This window comes from Aquarana catesbeiana, linkage group LG01 (assembly GCF_042186555.1).
Source record: "Aquarana catesbeiana isolate 2022-GZ linkage group LG01, ASM4218655v1, whole genome shotgun sequence".
In the NCBI taxonomy this organism is placed as follows: domain Eukaryota; kingdom Metazoa; phylum Chordata; class Amphibia; order Anura; family Ranidae; genus Aquarana; species Aquarana catesbeiana.
The window spans coordinates 733,500,033-733,518,948 of NC_133324.1; the positions used below are offsets into that span (position 1 = coordinate 733,500,033).

Genomic DNA, 18,916 nt, shown 5'->3' on the forward strand with positions numbered 1-18,916 from the left:
AGTTGACAGCAACAGATTCCAAATGCAAATAGCACACTTGAAATTAACTCTGGACCTTTTATCTGCTCCATGTAAATGGGATAATGAGGGAATAACACACACCTGGCCATGGAACAGCTGAGAAGCCAATTGTCCCATTACTTTGGTCCCTTAAAAAGTGGGAGGCACATATACAAACTGTTGTAATTCCTAGACCGTTCACCTGATTTGGATGCAAATACCCTCAAATTAAAGCTGAAAGTCTGCAGTTAAAGCACATCTTGTCCGTTTCATTTCAAATCCATTGTGATGGTGTATAGAGCCAAAAAGATTAGAATTGTGTCCCAATATTTATGGACCTGACTGTAGAACAGCTTCAACTCTTCTGGGAAGGCTGTCCACAAGGTTTAGGAGTGTGTCTATGGAAATGCTTGACCATTCTTCCAGAACCTTGCTTTGTGCACTGATGCAAAGTCATGTTGGAATAGGAAGGGGCCATCCCCAAACTGTTCCCACAAAGTTGGGAGCATGAAATTATTCAAGATGTCTTGGTATGCTGACGCCTTAAGAGTTCCCTTCACTGGTACTAAGGGGCCAAGCCCAACCACTGAAAAACACTGAAAAACAACCCTACACCTTAATCCCCCTCCACCAAATGATTTGGACCAATCCACAAAGCAAGGTCCATAAAGACATGGATGAGCGAGTTTGGGGTGAAGGAACTTGACTGGCCTGCACAGTCTTGACCTCAACCCGTTAGAACACTTTTGGGATGAATTATAGCAGAGACTGTGAGCCAGGCCTTCTCGTCCATATCGGTGCCTGACCTCACAAATGTGCTTCTGGAAGAATGGTCAAACATTCCCATAGACACACCCCTAAATCTTGCGTTAAAGCTGCGAAGGGTGGGCCAACTCAATATTGAACCCTACGGACTAATGCCCCGTACACACGTTCGGACATTCCGACAACAAAAATCCATTGATTTTTTCCGACGGATGTTGGCTTAAACTTGTCTTGCATACACACGGTCACACAAAGTTGTTGGAAAATCCGATCGTTCTAAACGCGGTGATGTAAAACACGTACGTCGTGACTATAAACGGGGCAGTAGCCAATAGCCGATGGAAAATGTCCGATGGAGCCCACACACGGTCGGAATTTCCGACAACAAGCTCCGATCGCACATTTTCCGTCGGAAAGTCCGACCGTGTGTACGGGGCATAAGACTGGGATGTCCTTAAAGTTCATGTGTGTAAAGGCAGGTGTCCCAATACTTTTGGTAATATAGTGTATGTGAACCCAGCTGTGCTAGACTGAAGGGAAGGCTGGAGTACAGCTTTAAATTAAGCAGTCGGCCAACATTTAGCTGATGAAGAATTGTCCTAAAAAAACTGAATTAAAGATTTATTCCACAAATTAATGAATATTTGAATTGGGAAGACCTACAGAATCATGTAATTTCAAGGCAGACATATTAGATTTTAGATTAATTTTAAAAAGTACCTAGAAACTATTATCAGTGTGTCTTTCAATGCATTCACACTATTTTAGCAACACTAGCACAGCTATTAACATTTTAAAATATTATTAATCCACTAGTTCTTGTTGGTTGTAGGTGTTTGAATATTGCTAACTCTCTGTTTAACATCTTTATTGTTGTGATGAGGTTTGATTTAATAATTTAGAAACTAAGATGGAATGAGTTATGCTCTTTTTATTTTTTTGAGTAGTCTGCTCAGACTTCTTGCATCCAGAGCATTACTCATAAGAGGGCAGTGTAGTTCTACTAGGAAGAAACAGAATCTTGAGCAGACATTTTCATCAGAGAAATAAAAGCTTAGCAGGCAAATTCTTATAACCAAAGTGATAAATATTTTGAATTTATGGTATCCTAGCAGTGAGACACAACAGGATATGTGCTGCTAAATGGGAACTTTTATGATTTGCAAACCCTTAGAGGCATATTTATAAAGCAGTCAATGTGACTTTCACCAAGCATTCACTGGTGGTGAATCAATCACTGTCAATTAAACATGCACCAGAAAGATTCATCTGCAGTGAATGTTTGTTCAAGGTCAAATTTGCTGTTTTATAAATGGTCCCCTTTGTTTGAAGTAGTGTTATGCCCTGTACACACGGTCGGACATTGATCGGACATTCCGACAACAAAATTCATGGATTTTTTCCGACGGATGTTGGCTCAAACTTGTCTCCAGTAGCCAATAGCTTTCCTCTCTCAATTTATTCTGAGCATGCGTGGCACTTTGTGCGTCGGATTTGTGTACACACAATTAGAATTTCCGACAACGGATTTTGTTGTCCGAAAATTTTATAGCAAGCTCTCAAACTTTGTGTGTCGGAAATTCCTATGGAAAATGTGTGATGGAGCCCACACACGGTCGGAATTTCCGACAACAAGGTCCTATCACACACTTTCCATCGGAAAATCCTATCGTGTGTACGGGGCATTAGCCTACTGTGCAAGCTCCTTCAGCTGTCTTTCGAATGGCTGCCTATTTGATAGGTCTAAAAAGCCGCTAAAGGAGCACCCATGGAAGGCTGACAGTGCCGCCATCAATTTGAGTCAGTGGCTTAGCATCATCATCCTATAACAGGAAGTGCTTTTATTGGCAGGATCTACATACATACAGGTAATACTCAAAAAATTAGAATATCGTGCAAAAGTTCATTTATTTCACTAATGCAACTTAAAAGGTGAAACTAATATATGAAAGAGACTCATTACATGCAAAGCAAGATAGTTCAAGCCGTGATTTGTCATAATTGTGATGATGATGGCTTACAGCTCATGAAAACCCCAAATCCACAATCTCAGAAAATTAGAATATTGTGAAAAGGTGCAATATTCTAGGCTCAAAGTGTCCCACTCTAATCAGCAAATTAAGCCATAACACCTGCAAAGGGTTCCTGAGCCTTTATATGGTCTCTCAGTCTGGTTTAGTAGGAATTACAATCATGGGAAAGACTGCTGACCTGACAGTTGTGCAGAAAACCATCATTGACCTCCTCCATAAGGAGGGAAAGCCTCCAAAAGTAATTGCAAAAGAAGTTGGATGTTCCTAAAGCGCTGTATCAATGCACATTAATAGAAAGTTATGTGGAAGGGAAAAGTGTGGAAGAAAAAGGTGCACAAGCAGCAGGGATGACCACAGCCTGGAAAGGATTGTCAGGAAAAGGCCATTCAAAAGTGTTGGGGACTTTCACAAGGAGTGGACTGAGGCTGGAGTCAGTGCATCAAGAGCCACCACACACAGAAGGATCCTGGACATGGGCTTCAAATGTTGTATTCCTCTTGTCAATCCACTCCTGAACAACAAACAACGTCAGAAGCATCTTACCTGGGCTAAAGAAAAACAGACCTGGTCTGTTGCTCAGTGGTCCAAAGTCCTCTTTTCTGATGAGAGCAAATTTTGCGTCTCATTTGGCAACCAAGGACCCAGAGTATGGAGGAAGAATGGAGAGGCACACACTGCAAGATGTTTGAAGTCCAGTGTTTTCCACAGTCTGTGTTGATTTGGGGAGCCATGTCATCTGCTGGTGTTGGTAAACTGTGTTTCATTAAGTCCAGGGTCAACGCAGCCATCTACCAGGCGATTTTGGAGCACTTCATGCTTCCTTCCGCAGACGAGCTCTATGGGGATGCTGACTTCATTTTCCAGCAGGACTTAGCACCTGCCCTCACTGCCAAAAGCACCAAAACCTGGTTCAATGACCGTGGGATTACTGTGCTTGATTGGCCAGCAAACTCGCCTGACCTGAATCCCATAGAGAATCTATGGGGCATTGCCAAGAGAAAGATGAGACATGAGACCGAACAATGCAAAAAAGCTGAAGGCTGCTATTGAAGCATCCTGGTCTTCCATAACACCTCAGCAGTGCCACAGGCTGATAGCTTCCATGCCAATGCCACATTGAGGCAGTAATTGCTGCAAAAGGTGCCCAAACCAAGTACTGAGTACATATGCATGCTTATACTTTTCAGAGGTCCGATATTGTCCTATGTACAATACTTGTTTTATTGATTGCATGTAATGTTCTAATTTTCTGAGATTGTGGATTTGGGGTTTTCATAAGCTGTAAGCCATAATCATCACAATTATGACAAATCACGGCTTAGACTCACTGCATGCAAAGCAAGATCATCTCATATATTAGTTTCACCTTTTAAGTTGCATTAATGAAATGAACTTTTGCACGATATTCGAATTTTTCAAGTATCACCTGTATGCTTTATGAAACCGGTACAAGTATTTTTGTGTAAAAAATATTTTATGTACTATTTTATGAAGTTTTATTTTATTTTTTTTGTCACATCCCTGTGTGTTGTGCTGAGTGCTGCTTCTTCACTTCATGCTGCACAGCAGAAATTCCTTCTTGTAGACTGTTTTTCTGTCTGCTAAGTGCATTGTACTTTGAATATCATGGGCTGATGCTGTAGAGCAGCCTTTTTCCAGTGGGAGGACCAAGCCTGCTTTTAGTTACACAAAGCCACGAGTTTTTATTGTACACCATTACCACCTTCTAGCCACCAGTGTCCTAACAATCAATGACATCCTTGTTTCTGCCACCCCTACACCTCTCTATCAGCATTGGGGTCACATTAGCTTAGTTTTTCTGTACACGTTCTGCAGGGGCACCAAAAAAAGATTGTTCTCTATGTGCCCTGTTCACACCACAACGTGCAGATTTTTTTCTGCGCAGGAATCTGCAACATTTATGCAGTATTCTGCATGTGAAAAACTGACATGATGTCAATGTGCATGAAAACTGATCTGAAACTGGTGTCCCTGCAAGTGAAATCTGTGCGGCTTTCCCATCCGTTTTCATGCACGTATGGTGTGAAAGAGCCTTTAGGAAGAGAAACTGAGGGAGAAGAGAAACATTGGTGTACAAGTCAGTATCGGTGTGCAAAGGTGTATTTGTTTTGGAAAAATCCCCTCTACTGATGGGTGTCTTGCGTGTATGGATGTTGCTGCGTTATGTAAAACTATTTGTTCCATTTTTACATTTTAGAATGGGGTGCCTCGAGACGGTGCTGGATTTTAAAGGGTGCCTTCACTAAAAAAAGGTTGAGAAACACTGCTGTAGAGTTGCATCTAGTGATGCGGGAGAAGGAAGAGTGGACAGTATATCTTTTCTGTATTGTACAGTATAGCAGATCATATTATTCATGCCAAAGATCTGACCTTCACACCCTACACACAAGCCATTTATTTTTTTTGGGCAATTGTTTAGGGAAAGTAAGTAAGTGACCACTCAATTGGAACTACATTTCGTCATTCTAAAAAATGCATGTGATCAGATACATATTTTTGTTTGTTCTGTAACATTTGCAATGTTTGAATTGAACATTTTAGATACAGACATTTTGTTAAATTTTTTTGCTTTAATCAGGTCTTTGCATCACGGTAAATGCCCGCTGATGGTGGCTGTTTACCACATAATCGCTCCGTCAAATGACAGAGTGATCACTTGTAAATAAACTGGCGTCATGTCTGGGTTCTCTTCCCCCTCTCTGTACCGATCGGTACAGTGTGAGCGGAGAGGGGAGAAATGGGGTGCAGCAGCGCTGTAGGCTGAATCTATAGTGCCCACAGTGCTGCTCTGTGCCCATTGCAGCACTCAGCCATCCATCCATGCTCAGCCGTGCCATACTCGGCCATACCCATTCATGCCACTACAGTGCCCATCAGTGTCGCCACAGTGCCCATCAGTGTCGCCACAGTGCCCATCAGTGTCACCACAGTGCCCATCAGTGTCACCACAGTGCCCATCAGTGTCACCACAGTGCCCATCAGTGTCTCACAAATGTGTAATAGGTAGTCAAATTAGATTTGAACATTTATGCCCCTAGGACACCTGATGATGCTTCCTGCATGTTGGGCCTCTGTATGTGGCCAGGCTGTGGAAAAGTCTCCCACATGTGGTATCACCATACCCAGGAGGAGTAGGAGAATCTATTTTGGGTGTAACTTTGTGTAAAATAAAAATGCGTTTTCATTTTCTTTGCACATTTTCCAAAAACTTGTAGAAAAAAAATGACACATTCAATAGACTCATTATCCCTCATAGATTATACGTTGGGGTGTTTTCTTTCCAAAATGGGGTAATTTTTGGAGCATCTCCATTGTCCTGGTGCTCCAGGGCCTTCAAAAGTGCAAGAGGTAGTCAAGAAATTATATGTAATTTATGCTCCCGAATGCCTGATGGTGCCCCCTGCATGTTGGGCCTCTGTATGTGGCCAGGCTGTGTAAAAGTCTCACGTGTGGCATTTCCATATTCAGGAGGAATAGTATAATGTGTTTTGGGGTGTATTTGTGGTATGCATATGCTGTGTGTGAGAAATAACCTGCTAATATGACAATTTAGTGAAAAAAAAAAAAAACTTGATTTTGCAAAATTTGCAAAAAATTACAACTTCAAAAAACTCGCATGCCTATTACTAAATACCTTGGAATGTCTACTTTCCAAAAAGGGGTCATTTGGAGGGTATTTGTACTTTTCTGGCTTGTTGGAGTCTCAAGAAATGAGATTCGTCAGTACTATTTTCAGAGATTGGCACCATAGCTTGTGGACTCTCTAACTTTCACGCAGTCCAAATAATATACACTGATTTGGGTTATTTTGGCCAAAATTTATGAAGAAAAATTACTAACTTGCAAAATTTTATAACAAACTAAGAGAATTTTTTTTTTTTTACAGAATTTTCTCTTTTTTTTTTTTCTTTTATAGCGCAAATAAAAAAAAAAAAAAACAGCAGCGATTAAATACCACCAAAAGAAAGCTCTATTTGTGTGAAAAAAAAAGACAAACATTTCATATAGGTACAGTGTTGCATGACTGAGTAATTGTCATTCAAAATGTCAGAGCACCGAAAGCTGAAAATTGGTCTGGTTAGGAAGGGGGTTTAAGTGCTCAGTGGGTAAGAGGGCAAATCTTCCGGTCCTTAAGTGGTTAAATTACCATTGCGTAGTCATGCAACACTATACCCATATGACGTATTTTTATTTATTTATTTTTTTTTTATTACACATAGAGCTTTCTTGGTATTTAATCACCACTTGGGTTTTCTCTTTTGCTAAACAAACAAAAAGACCTGATTGGCAGTACTGATGGCACTGGAGGGCACTGAATAGCGGCACTGATCTGTACTAAGAAGCCAGTTTAAGGCTTTCTTCTGTTTACTTCTGTGACCATCTGTCATTGGCTGACAGCTGCTCACGTGATAAAGGGGCCACTGTGATTGGCCCTTTACCTGATCTGTGATCCGCTGAGTCCCAAGAACTCAGCGATCACAGAGCACGCCGTCTGCGCACCCAGCATGCGAATGGGAGAACGTCCATGTAAGCCCTCCCAGCAATGTAAGCCCACGCTCTAGCCGTCTTTTGGCTATAGCGCAGGCTCCAACTGGTTAAACACTAAAAGGCTGCTTTTGTGGAAATAAAGTTCTTAGCATTGCTATCCAATGTCTGTAGGATCACAAAAAGTGACACATCCCCTCTGTCAGAATCCGATAACACAGCGGGGGAGATCCCTGCATCCACATCACTTGTGTATATGCAGGAATTGGTTAGTTTTTTTTTTTTCGTTCAGCCCGCTGATTGAACACACAGGTAAAAAACTCAGTGTGTACCGATCTGGCAATGGAGACAAGCAAAAAAAAATACATTTACTCACTAAATTTAATAAGTAAATAATAGGGTCTGAAGAAGAGCAGACATACTGATTCACAGCAGCTGAAAATGAAGATTAAAAGTTTTAAAGAGCTCAAAAGAGCAGAAATGTGAGTAGCCCTTGGCTAATATCATATGCATAGATCCACATCATAAATAAATCACTAAGCGCACAATATTGCTCAAAATATATGCAGACAGGGAAAATTGTCATTGTGTACTGTATTATGTCTTTATAAGGCTTTATTGCATATACTGTGTCTATTACACGGATAACAATTGAATTCTGTTCCAGTTGTCCATGGGTACAATTGTATGAATTGCATTTGATTGTTATTTAGGTCTCCCAAGTGTTTAACATTTTGTCGACTGCCAGCAGTATTTACTGGCATGTATTCACTAGCAGGATTTACTGGCATGTATTCACTAGCAGGATTTACTGGCATGTATTCACTAGCAGGATTTACTGGCATGTATTCACTAGCAGGATTTACTGGCATGTATTCACTAGCAGGATTTACTGGCATGTATTCACTAGCAGGATTTACTGGCATGTATTCACTAGCAGGATTTACTGGCATGTATTCACTAGCAGGATTTACTGGCATGTATTCACTAGCAGGATTTACTGGCATGTATTCACTAGCAGGATTTACTGCCATGTATCTACTGCTGGAGGGTGGCAGCTCCAGGCACCGCGACGTACAGGTACTTCCTGGTTTAGAGGAGCGCATACCCCCTGCTGACCTTTTGCAATGTTTGGACACAGCACCAGTATGTTAGCAGGTTGCAGCCAATCATTTTGGCCGTTTACCTTTTGATTGGCTGTGGCCACTCATAGAACAGAGATCTGTGTGTTGGTAAACACAAAACACGGATCAGGCTGGATTTATCCCTGCTTTCAGTTACTGTTTGGTACTGAAAGCAAGGAGGAGGAGAGGCTTCGCTAGATGATCTGGAAGTAAAAGCAGTGCACATACTTTCATACACTTGTTAGGCACACATTTAACCCCTTGATTGCCCTCTTGATCACTCCTGGCACCTAGCCAGTACAGTGTCAGTGTACAGTATTATCACTGATCATTGTATTGGTGTCACTAGTGACGTCTGTGTCCATCCCAGCCAGTGTCGGTTAGCATCAGATTGCTCACCACACTATCGGTTTCATTATAAGTCCCTAATCACCACTATTGTTAGTATAGTGTCTGTATGGATCAGTATCGTGATCACGATCAGAACTATACTAGTGTCCCCAAAAGCGCAGTTTGGTTTTACCAAAGACTTGTAGCAGAGTACATTTTGGTCTACAATTGATGTATATGTTTTATAACAAAGTAGAAAATATAGTTTTTGTTTTTTTTAATGTATTTTTTGTTTATACAGTGTTGCATGACCGAGCAATTGCCAGTTAAAGTAGTACAGTGTTGAATAGCAAAAAAGGCTTTTCCCCTATGGGGGATCGGATAATGACGGACCGTAGAGTCCGTCGTCACCCGATCCGATCGGAAAACGGATGGAAAAGTAGGGTTTTGCTCCGTTACACGTTTCGGATCGGAGCGGGTCGGATGTCAGCGGACATGTCACCGCTGACATCCGACGCTCCATAGGGATACATGTATGTCCGTTTTTCATCCGAAAACGGAAGGATGAAAAACGGACATACGGATCCCCCGTGTGAAAGAGCCCTTAAAAAAAAAAAAAAAAAAAAAAAAAGTGCACGTCATACATTCTGCTTTACACGTCATTCTTCGACTGTATGCTTTAGAGGATTAATGTTTCCTGTTGGTTGAAAAAAAACACATATATATTTTTTTACTTAGCAATGTAAACATGTTCTGTACAATAATAAGTCTCCTTTATCTGTGTCCTTGTATTTTAAGGTTATTACAGGTTACAAATGATTTCTGTTACTCTTTGAAAGCACAAAGCCAGAAAGTACTTTTATACAGATAATTGAACTGTACAGTAGGGCCTCCATTATTCATTGCATTATTACAACTTGAAACAAATGTTATTTCCTTTTTCCGGCGCCCTTCTATTTATGTAACCTTAACTGACATCTTGGCATTCCACTGCTCAATGCTATAAAACATGACATAACTGAGTATGGAACATATTCATGTCATGACGTATGTACTAATGGGACCACTACTCACTACCATATTTAATTTACTGCTTTTCTTAAAGTGTATGTTCAGCCATTACCCAAATGTAGAATTACTTTTCCTTTCACCTTTATTCGAGCAGGGCCCTCATACCCCTCCTGTATTGAATTGTAACTGTACTGTCTGCCCACATGTTGTAAAGCACTGCCCAAACTGTTGGTGCTATATAAATCCTGAATAATGATATTCCTGTAGGGAGGAACCGCTTTTATTACTCTGTGACATCATTGTCAGGCTTGTAAAGGTCTTGCAGGGATAGCTTTTGTAAGGTTCTTTCCCTGATGTGTGTGGGCAGGCTTTTTACAGTCAAAACAACAGCAAATGTTAGCTGGGGAGAAAAAAAAAAAAAGAGTATTCCTCTGATGTGAATGTACAGAATGTATAGTGCTGTATAAATCGTCAACACTATCTAAAAAGTAATTTATATACATGTGGAAAGGGACAGAGAGGGGAGACAAATAGTTGACCTTCTGTAGTCCAGCAGGAAAGGCTAATAACACCAGTTAAACATGAAGTTTTTCTGTACTTGTGCAGCATTTTAAAGAGACAAAACATGGGGTAATGTGCATGTATTAGAGAAATGTACTGATTGTGTTTTTTGCCCTTTTGATAGCGATCATCTCTTTATGCCTATTTAACAAAGGCTTCAGATTTTAAAGTTTAAAGTAATGGTTACAGCAATCATTTACCAAGTTTTAAGCAAAAATAGATATAATTCTGTTAGTAAGCAAGCTTTTAGGTGTGCTTAAAGCTTGCCGAAAACGTCTTTAAATTGACTGCCTGCACTCATCTTCTAGGGAATGTACAGTATAACATTATTGTCCATATTATAATACAGGATTTATATAGTGCAAACAGTTTGTGCAATGCTTTACAATATAAATGGAGTCAGTACAGTTACAATACAATTCAAGAGGGTTAGGAGGGCCCTGCTTGTGAGGTCTTACATTCTTAAAAGGGAGGGGCATGGGATACAAAAGGTAATAACACTTGGTTTAAGTTAAAGTGGCTGTAAACCTCTGACATGAAATGTGGACTAAACATATCCCTCTATAGCAGGGATATGCAATTAGCGGACCTCTAGCTGTTGAACTACAAGTCCCATGCGGCATAGCAAGACTGACAGCCACAAGTATGACACCCAAAGGCAGAGGCATGATGGGACTTGTAGTTTTGCAACAGCTTGAGGCGCGCTTATTGCATATCCCTGCTCTATAGTGTTGTGCTTGTTTAAATCCAGGGCACTAGGTGTAATTTCTCTCTGCTGCCTCATTTCTCTACTATCTGTATGAGTCACTTCTGACAAGTTTTTCCTGAAACCAAGAGATAAAAAGGTAATGAGAGGGAGCTCCAGCACACAGCCTGTGACTGACAGCCTCAGCTCTGTTCCTGTGTGCTTTGTGAAAGGGGGGAGGGTTGTCCCTCTCCTCCCCTCCAACTCTGAAAGCTCTTGTCACTAAAATCTGCAAGTGTAATGTCAGATCTATGTCCCATTTTCTTAGTTATTTCGTATCACTCTTACCAAAGTGCATTACATTTCTGCAGAAATTATAATGACAAAAGTGCCTGACTGCCTGGTAGAGTGCTTTCCTCCATGAGTTTTCTTGATAGATAGATGGGGGTAGGTGCATGTTTGTCAGTTAATCAATTAAAAGCTGATAAAACATATAGTTGTGTAATTGGTCAGACAATAAAGCAGAAAGGTGAATTTGTCCTAATTTTGCGATACTGGCCATACGTGGATCACCTGAAATCTAAATCAACTGAAATTCATTCCATAGGTGTCCCTGTGTCCCCAGCATCCACCCGGCTTGACAAAAATTCATTTTCATTTGACTTTTGTTGAAGCTGCCAGTCATAAAATTCTCAGACCAACAGTGGCTGCACATAATCAGATGCAGGCACTTTTCGGGTTTTGTGACAGCTGCATATGCCAGCTTGAATGATTCCTCTCATTCAGCCCGTGGCACTAAAAAAGAGAAATCTTGAAGCAGAATTCCAGGGATGGCTGTTTTGCACAGTTATGCCCTGTACACACACGATAGGATTTTCCAACAACAAATGTTCGATGGGAGCTTGTTGTGGGAAATTCCGAGCGTGTGTAGGCTCCATCGGACATTTTCCGTCGGAATTTCCGACAAACAAAATTTGAGATCTGGATCTCAAATTTTCCAACAACAAAATCCGTTGTCGGAAATTCCAGTCATGTGTACACAATTCCGACACACAAAATTCCACACATGCTCAGAGTCAAGCAGAAGAGCCGCACTGGCTATTGAACGTAATTTTTCTCGGCTCGTCGTACGTCACCGCGTTGTTGACGTTCGGAGTTTCCGACAACATTTGTGTGACAGTGTGTATGCAAGACAAGTTTGAGCCAACATCCGTCGGAAATAAATCCAGGATTTTGTAGTCGGAAAATCCTATAGTGTGTACAGGGCATAAGATTGGTCTAACAACTTTTTTTTTTTTTTTTTCTTTTTTTTTTTTTTTTTTTTTTTTTTATCACAGGGTAGAAAAAGTGATGATTTTTTTGGTGATAGGTTCTCTTTAATGAGACATCCTGGTTCTGAAAACCCTGGATGTCTCCCCTGTGCTCCACTGAATGTAATGAATACATGGGGGGGGGGAGTGTAAACGTTCAGGTGCTGTGCATCCATCCGATGAGTAAACCTGGCTCTTAAATGCCCATTCGCCAGGATTCAATTTCTAGTCGCCATGGCGACCTGGCGCCTGAGATTTGTCAAGGTCTGCCTTAAAGCACTCATAAACACAAAAAAGATATAATAAATTACAAAGCTTTCATTAACAACATATTAAAAAATCGCCCTATGGACTACATAAACACAGAATGTACGTGTACAGGGTTAAAAACACATAATAAACCACCACTTAAAAAGTATCTTCGGTACTTCAAAAGAAGTGCCAGCTGTACATTTATGAACCCAAACATGTTTAAACTTGCAAATTGCATCGGTCTTCTTCAGGGGGTTATTGTCACTAATGGTTTCTGTAATAAAGGTATACAGTGGGGACGGAAAGTATTCAGACCCCCTTAAATTTTTCACTCTGTTATATTGCAGCCATTTGCTAAAATCATTTAAGTTCATTTTTTTCCTCATTAATGTACACACAGCATCCCATATTGACAGAAAAACACAGAATTGTTGACATTTTTGCAGATTTATTAAAAAAGAAAAACTGAAATATCACATGGTCCTAAGTATTCAGACCCTTTGCTCAGTATTTAGTAGAAGATCCCTTTTGATCTAATGCAGCCATGAGTCTTTCTGGAAAGATGCAGCAAGTTTTTCACACCTGGATTTGGGGATCCTCTGCCATTCCTCCTTGCAAATCCTCTCCAGTTCTGTCAGGTTGGATGGTAAACGTTGGTGGACAGCCATTTTTAGGTCTCTCCAGAGATGCTCAATTGGGTTTAAGTCAGGGCTCTGGCTGGGCCATTCAAGAACAGTCACGGAGTTGTTGTGAAGCCACTCCTTTGTTATTTTAGCTTGTTGGAAGGTAAACCTTCGTCCCTTCGTCTGAGGTCCTGAGCACTCTGGAGAAGGTTTTCGTGCAGGATATCCCTGTACTTGGCCGCATTCATCTTTCCTTCGATTGCAAACAGTCGTCCTGTCCCTGCAGCTGAAAAACACCCCTACAGCATGATGCTGCCACCCACCATGCTTCACTGTTGGGACTGTATTGGACAGATGAGCAGTGCCTGGTTTTCTCCACACATACCACTTAGAATTAAGGCCAAAAAGTTCTATCTTGGTCTCATCAGACCAAAGAATCTTATTTCTCACCATCTTGGAGTCCTTCAGGTGTTTTTTTTTTTTTTTTTTTTTTTTTTTAGCAAACTCCATGCGGGCTTTCATGGGTCTTGCACTGAGGAGAGGCTTCTGTCGGGCCACTCTGCCATAAAGCCCCGACTGATGGAGGGCTGCAGTGATGATTGACTTTCTACAACTCTCTCCCATCTCCCGACTGCATCTCTGGTGCTCAGCCACAGTGATCTTTGGGTTCTTCTTTACCTCTCTCACTAAGGCTCTTCTCCCTCGATAGCTCAGTTTGGCCGGATGGCCAGCTCTAGGAAGGGTTCTGGTCATCCCAAACGTCTTCCATTTAAGGATTATGGAGGCCACTGTGCTCTTAGGAACCTTAAGTGCAGCAGACATTTTTTTGTAACTTTGGCCAGATGTGTGCCTTGTCACAATTTTGTCTCTGAGCTCTTCAGGCAGTTCCTTTGACCTCATGATTCTCATTTGCTCTGACATGCACTGTGAGCTGTAAGGTCTTATATAGACAGGTGTGTGGCTTTCCTGATCAAGTCCAATCAGTATAATCAAACACTCCTGGACTCAAATGAAGGTGTAGAACCATCTCAAGGATGATCAGAAGAAATGGACAGTACTTGAGTTAAATATGAGTGTCACAGCAAAGGGTCTGAATACTTAGGACCATGTGATATTTCAGTTTTTCTTTTTTAATAAATCTGCAAAAATGTCTAATTCTGTGTTTTTCTGTCAATATGGGGTGCTGTGTGTACATTAATGAGGAAAAAAAATGAACTTAAATGATTTTAGCAAATGGCTGCAATATAACAGAGTGAAAAATTTAAGGGGGTCTGAATACTTTCCGTCCCCACTGTAGGTCAATACCCATAAGGAGTATGAAACCGGGTACTTGCCTAGGGCTCAATGCAAAATAACTTACAGAAAACAATTGTACATCGAAAAGCATATGATAGCTTAACCCCAACTATTAGGCTTTAACTGTATGAAAAAACTGCTGAAATTTACATACTGCTGAAGGAGACAGAGAAGTGACCTTCCTACATGTTCGGGGTTGCACATAATTTATTTGAAAGAGCCTGAGGAAAAAAAAAACACTTCTGCAATACTTTCATTTTAGAAAACCCATAATGCTCTATAGATACATGGAAAGGTGCAATATTCTTAAATATTTTTTATAAATGACAAAGAAAACTTATCAACTTAAATAAATAACATCAACCCAAAACTTTGTTTCCCTTTTTAAAATCTATTTTAAACGCTCCCACACTGGGATTTAAAGGTTTTCAAGAAAAATGTCCAACACGAACATTGTGAATACTTGCTGTACACATGCAGACTAGTATTTACCACCTGAATCACATGGGAGAACTAGGCTGTACTCAATTTGTGTGGCACCATTAGTACCGTGATAAAATTAGTGCTATTCACCATTAGTATCGGAATAAAAGCTGTGCTATTCGCTGCTATTCATATATGCTTTTTTTTCCCTACAAAGTAGACAAGAAAGGGTTACAGTAAAAAGAAGTGTGTTATAATTTTTTTTACATTTTGCAGTAATTTTTTAAAATTTTTTGTCAGATTTTCAGAAACCTTCCTGATGATACTCTGGATGAGACCACCTCAATTTCTCCACGTGCCCCACCAAGACAGTCAAAAAAACACCGTAACAGAAGGCCTATGGCCATATACAATCCCTGTGTTGAGCTAGATAATGGTAAGTTGATCCAAAGCACCTCAGCATAACCCCTTCAGGGCTCTCTCATACAGCACAATAATCTAGAATTTCTAATGCAGCAACTTAGTGTGACCTAGCTGCATATCTGAACAAATTCCCTTATACAGTGTTGAAAGTTTAGGATTTATTAGCTGGCTTAAAAATAAGTTAAACCTGAAATCTTTCCTGCAACTGTAAATGTATTCAAACCTGTTGGCTATTATCTATTATTTACATTTTGTGTGGCATATAAAAACTTGATACCCATATTGCCCGATGCATTCATCCTAGACATTTATGAGTCATATTCACTTATTTAATAAGTAATATGAAAATCGGGCACAGTAAGAAGAAAACTCATGTGGAGGAAATCCTAATTGGAAATTCCATTCATTATCAAAGGTATGAAAGTGCTTGAAGGACAGAAATGTTCCTGTTGCCTATAGCAACCAAGTTCTATCTTTAATGCTTCAAATGCACAAGTTATTATTTTTGTTGTTCAGGTAAGTTTTTGTTTATGTAGCACTGACCCCAGAAGGAGCTGCTGGTTATTATTTTTGGTCTTTGCCGTCTCCCCTCACTCACAGTTCACCATACCAGAAGCTTAGAGTCTATACTGGGCCTCGTGCCCACCTATATATGCACAAGTCATTTAGTTATTTTTTCCAATGCTTTTTATTAAACAACTTGAGCAGTAGAGGGATGGAGGGTTTAAGGGAGAGTGCAGATACCTTGTGCAGATCACTGAGGAACTTTTAGATACCGTAGACAAGTACTCCTTCAGTCAATGGATCTTGCTCACCCGGATAGGCCTCTCTCACTGACCTAGCAGCCGGAATGACGCACGGACAAAAGTCTCTGCCACAGACTTGCTAGGAACAATAATTGTTGGACGATCCTCTGCCACAGGATTTAGTAATGATAATGAACAGAGCAACACAGTACCAATAATTCCTTTAACCACCTGAGATGCGCGTTCTAGCCGAATGACGGCTACAGCATGGACCTTCTTTGCCGGGACGACGTCAGTGGACGTCGTCCCGGCAAAGAAGGTCCATATGCATATATATGCACGAGCGGCCTACGCGCCCTGTGATCAGCGAGTCTGAGACTCGCCTGATCACAGATGGGAGTAAGTGGTTGATCACGACCCCTTACCACATGATTAGCTGTCAGGCCAATAAAAGAGCCGGTAATTGGCTATTTTTTCTCCTCGCGCTGACAGCATGAGGAGGACAAAAAAGCCGTTCACCGGTGGTCATGAGAGGGACATCAGTCCCGATCACGGCAAGCTGCTAAAGATCCTCAGTGCCCACCTGTGCCCCCTGCCGGTACCACCTAGCAATAGGCAGCAGTGCCGCCTACCAGTGCCCAAAGTGCCACCCACCAGTGCCCACAATCAGTGCCTCAACAGTGCTGCACATCAGTGCCACCTATCAGTGTCACCTACCAGTGCCCATCAGTTGTACCCATCAGTGGCGCCTTATCTGTGCCTATCAGTGCCGCCTTAACTGTGCCTATACGTGCCCATCAGTGCAGCCTATCAGTGCCCACCAGTGCTGCCTCATCAGCGCATATCAATGAAGGAGAAAAATTACCCGTTTGCAAAATTTTATAACAAACTATGAAACATGATTTCATGATTTGTTTGTTTAGCAAAAAATAAAAATCCCAGCTGTGATTAAATTCCACCAAAAGAAAGCTCTATTTGTGGGAAAAAAATGATAAAAATTTAGTTTGGGTACAGCGTTGTATGACTGCGCAATTGTCATTCAAAGTGCGTCAGCGCTGAAAGCTGAAAATTGGTCTGGGCAGGAGGGGGGTTTAAGTGCCCAGTAAGCAAGTGGTTAAGCCATCCGGCAGTACTGTGAGGTAGATTTGGTTAGGATGCATCCTCCATTTGAGTCACCAGGCTCCTGTTGAGATACCAGCCTTTCGCACGGTCCTCTCCAAGATGATGTGTCGTGGTGGGGCGAGCGCGAAAATACCACCCCTTCTATAGAGGCACCATCACGTAAATATATGCAAATCTGTTCCTAAAAAGGTATATAGAACTGAATGGGACTTTAACTGTGCCTCTAAGAATTATAAATAGATGAAAAACAATTAATGAGAAAATACATTATTTTATTTTATTCAGTATAAAAACAGTTAATAATACATTACAGTTAATATAAATTAAAGTCCCATTCAGTTCTATATACCTTTTTAGGAACACATTTGCACACCTCTCCAAGATGAGTCCTCCCCCGGATCTTTCAATTGTTCTGCTTCTTCCCGCAGGACAGACAGCACAGGATCACCTCTGAACATGTAGGCCCCAGATAGCTTCTGGGCCTACTTGCAGTCACATAGCCTCGGGCCAGCAGGGCCCCGAGACAGAAAAGGAGTTGTCACATACCTTAGGCCAGGAGGTGAGAGAGAGAAAAAAAATGGCGTCTGCCCCTTAAGTATCCTTTTCCAGAATGCACAGTGAAGCCCTCCCACTGGGCTATTTCTGGGGAAAAAGGACACTCAATACATCTTAGCCTGTTTCCCTTCCATCACTCGCCTGTGGTGACGACACCTACAGACGACAATGTGGAACTGCACGCAACACAGGTCCAATGCTGGAACAGAGGCTAATTTAGCCATACTATTAAATCTGAACTATATACAGAACAGATAACCCGCTAAATTTACATGTGAGCGCCTGGTCAACAGGAGCAGGGCGCTACATTTACATCTATGCTCACCCACCACATTCACCACACACACACATGCAATGTACAGGAATTAAGACTAACTGGAGCTAAGCAATCTGTATTTCACCTACTCTACTTCCAATGTAATGCAGTCTTTATTAGATGTGTGAATCGAAAAGCAGTTGGAGGTGTCTAGTTTCCCTTTAATTGCACTGATTTTTTTTGTTTTTTGTTGTTGTCAATAAAAGCAAGCTAGTTTTAAATCCATATTTTGATAGTCAGGTCCATAAATATTGGGACATCGACACAATTCTAATCTTTTTGGCTCTATACACCACCACAAATGCAAATAAATAATCAATAAAGTGAATAAATGCATGAAAAAACATATACCCTGATATCACAATCAGTAAAGTGAATAGGTGCAAATAAATATATCCATCAATAAAGTGAATATCATCACGCGTATCATCACATGTCCCTTGAGAAAGTCACGTGACATGTGATGATACGTGTGAGGAGAAGGAGTCAATGACGTCTTCACATAGTGTTCGGCAAACACAGCGATAGCTGTATGAGCGGTTAAGCTGTCTGACCATTATAACAAAAGCGATTCAGCTACTGCAAATGTGTGAGTGGATTACATTGTTTGCCTAGTCTTGTAGCATTTAAAAACACTGCGCAATGATGATTTTTCTTTTATCTGTTTGTGAATCGTCACCTTGCAAATTTAATTCATCATGCAACTGTAATCTGTGAGAATTGACATACAAGCAAGTTCATCAAAGGCAATTGATTGGACATTTAGACCTCTGCTGGATTAACACAAACAGATCACTATTTAATGCTTTTTTTTTTTCCATTTACATATATCTAG

General features: G+C 40.9%; 1 protein-coding gene across 1 annotated transcript in view; it reads left to right on the plus strand.

The window, feature by feature from the left end:
- The window catches only part of ARHGAP10 (Rho GTPase activating protein 10), a 448,736-nt gene that overhangs the window by 281,301 nt on the left and 148,519 nt on the right, over positions 1-18,916 (plus strand). The window contains exon 19 of the mRNA XM_073604823.1: positions 15,220-15,355. Coding sequence (XP_073460924.1) covers positions 15,220-15,355 — 136 coding nt within the window. The remainder of the gene's footprint in view (positions 1-15,219; positions 15,356-18,916) is intronic.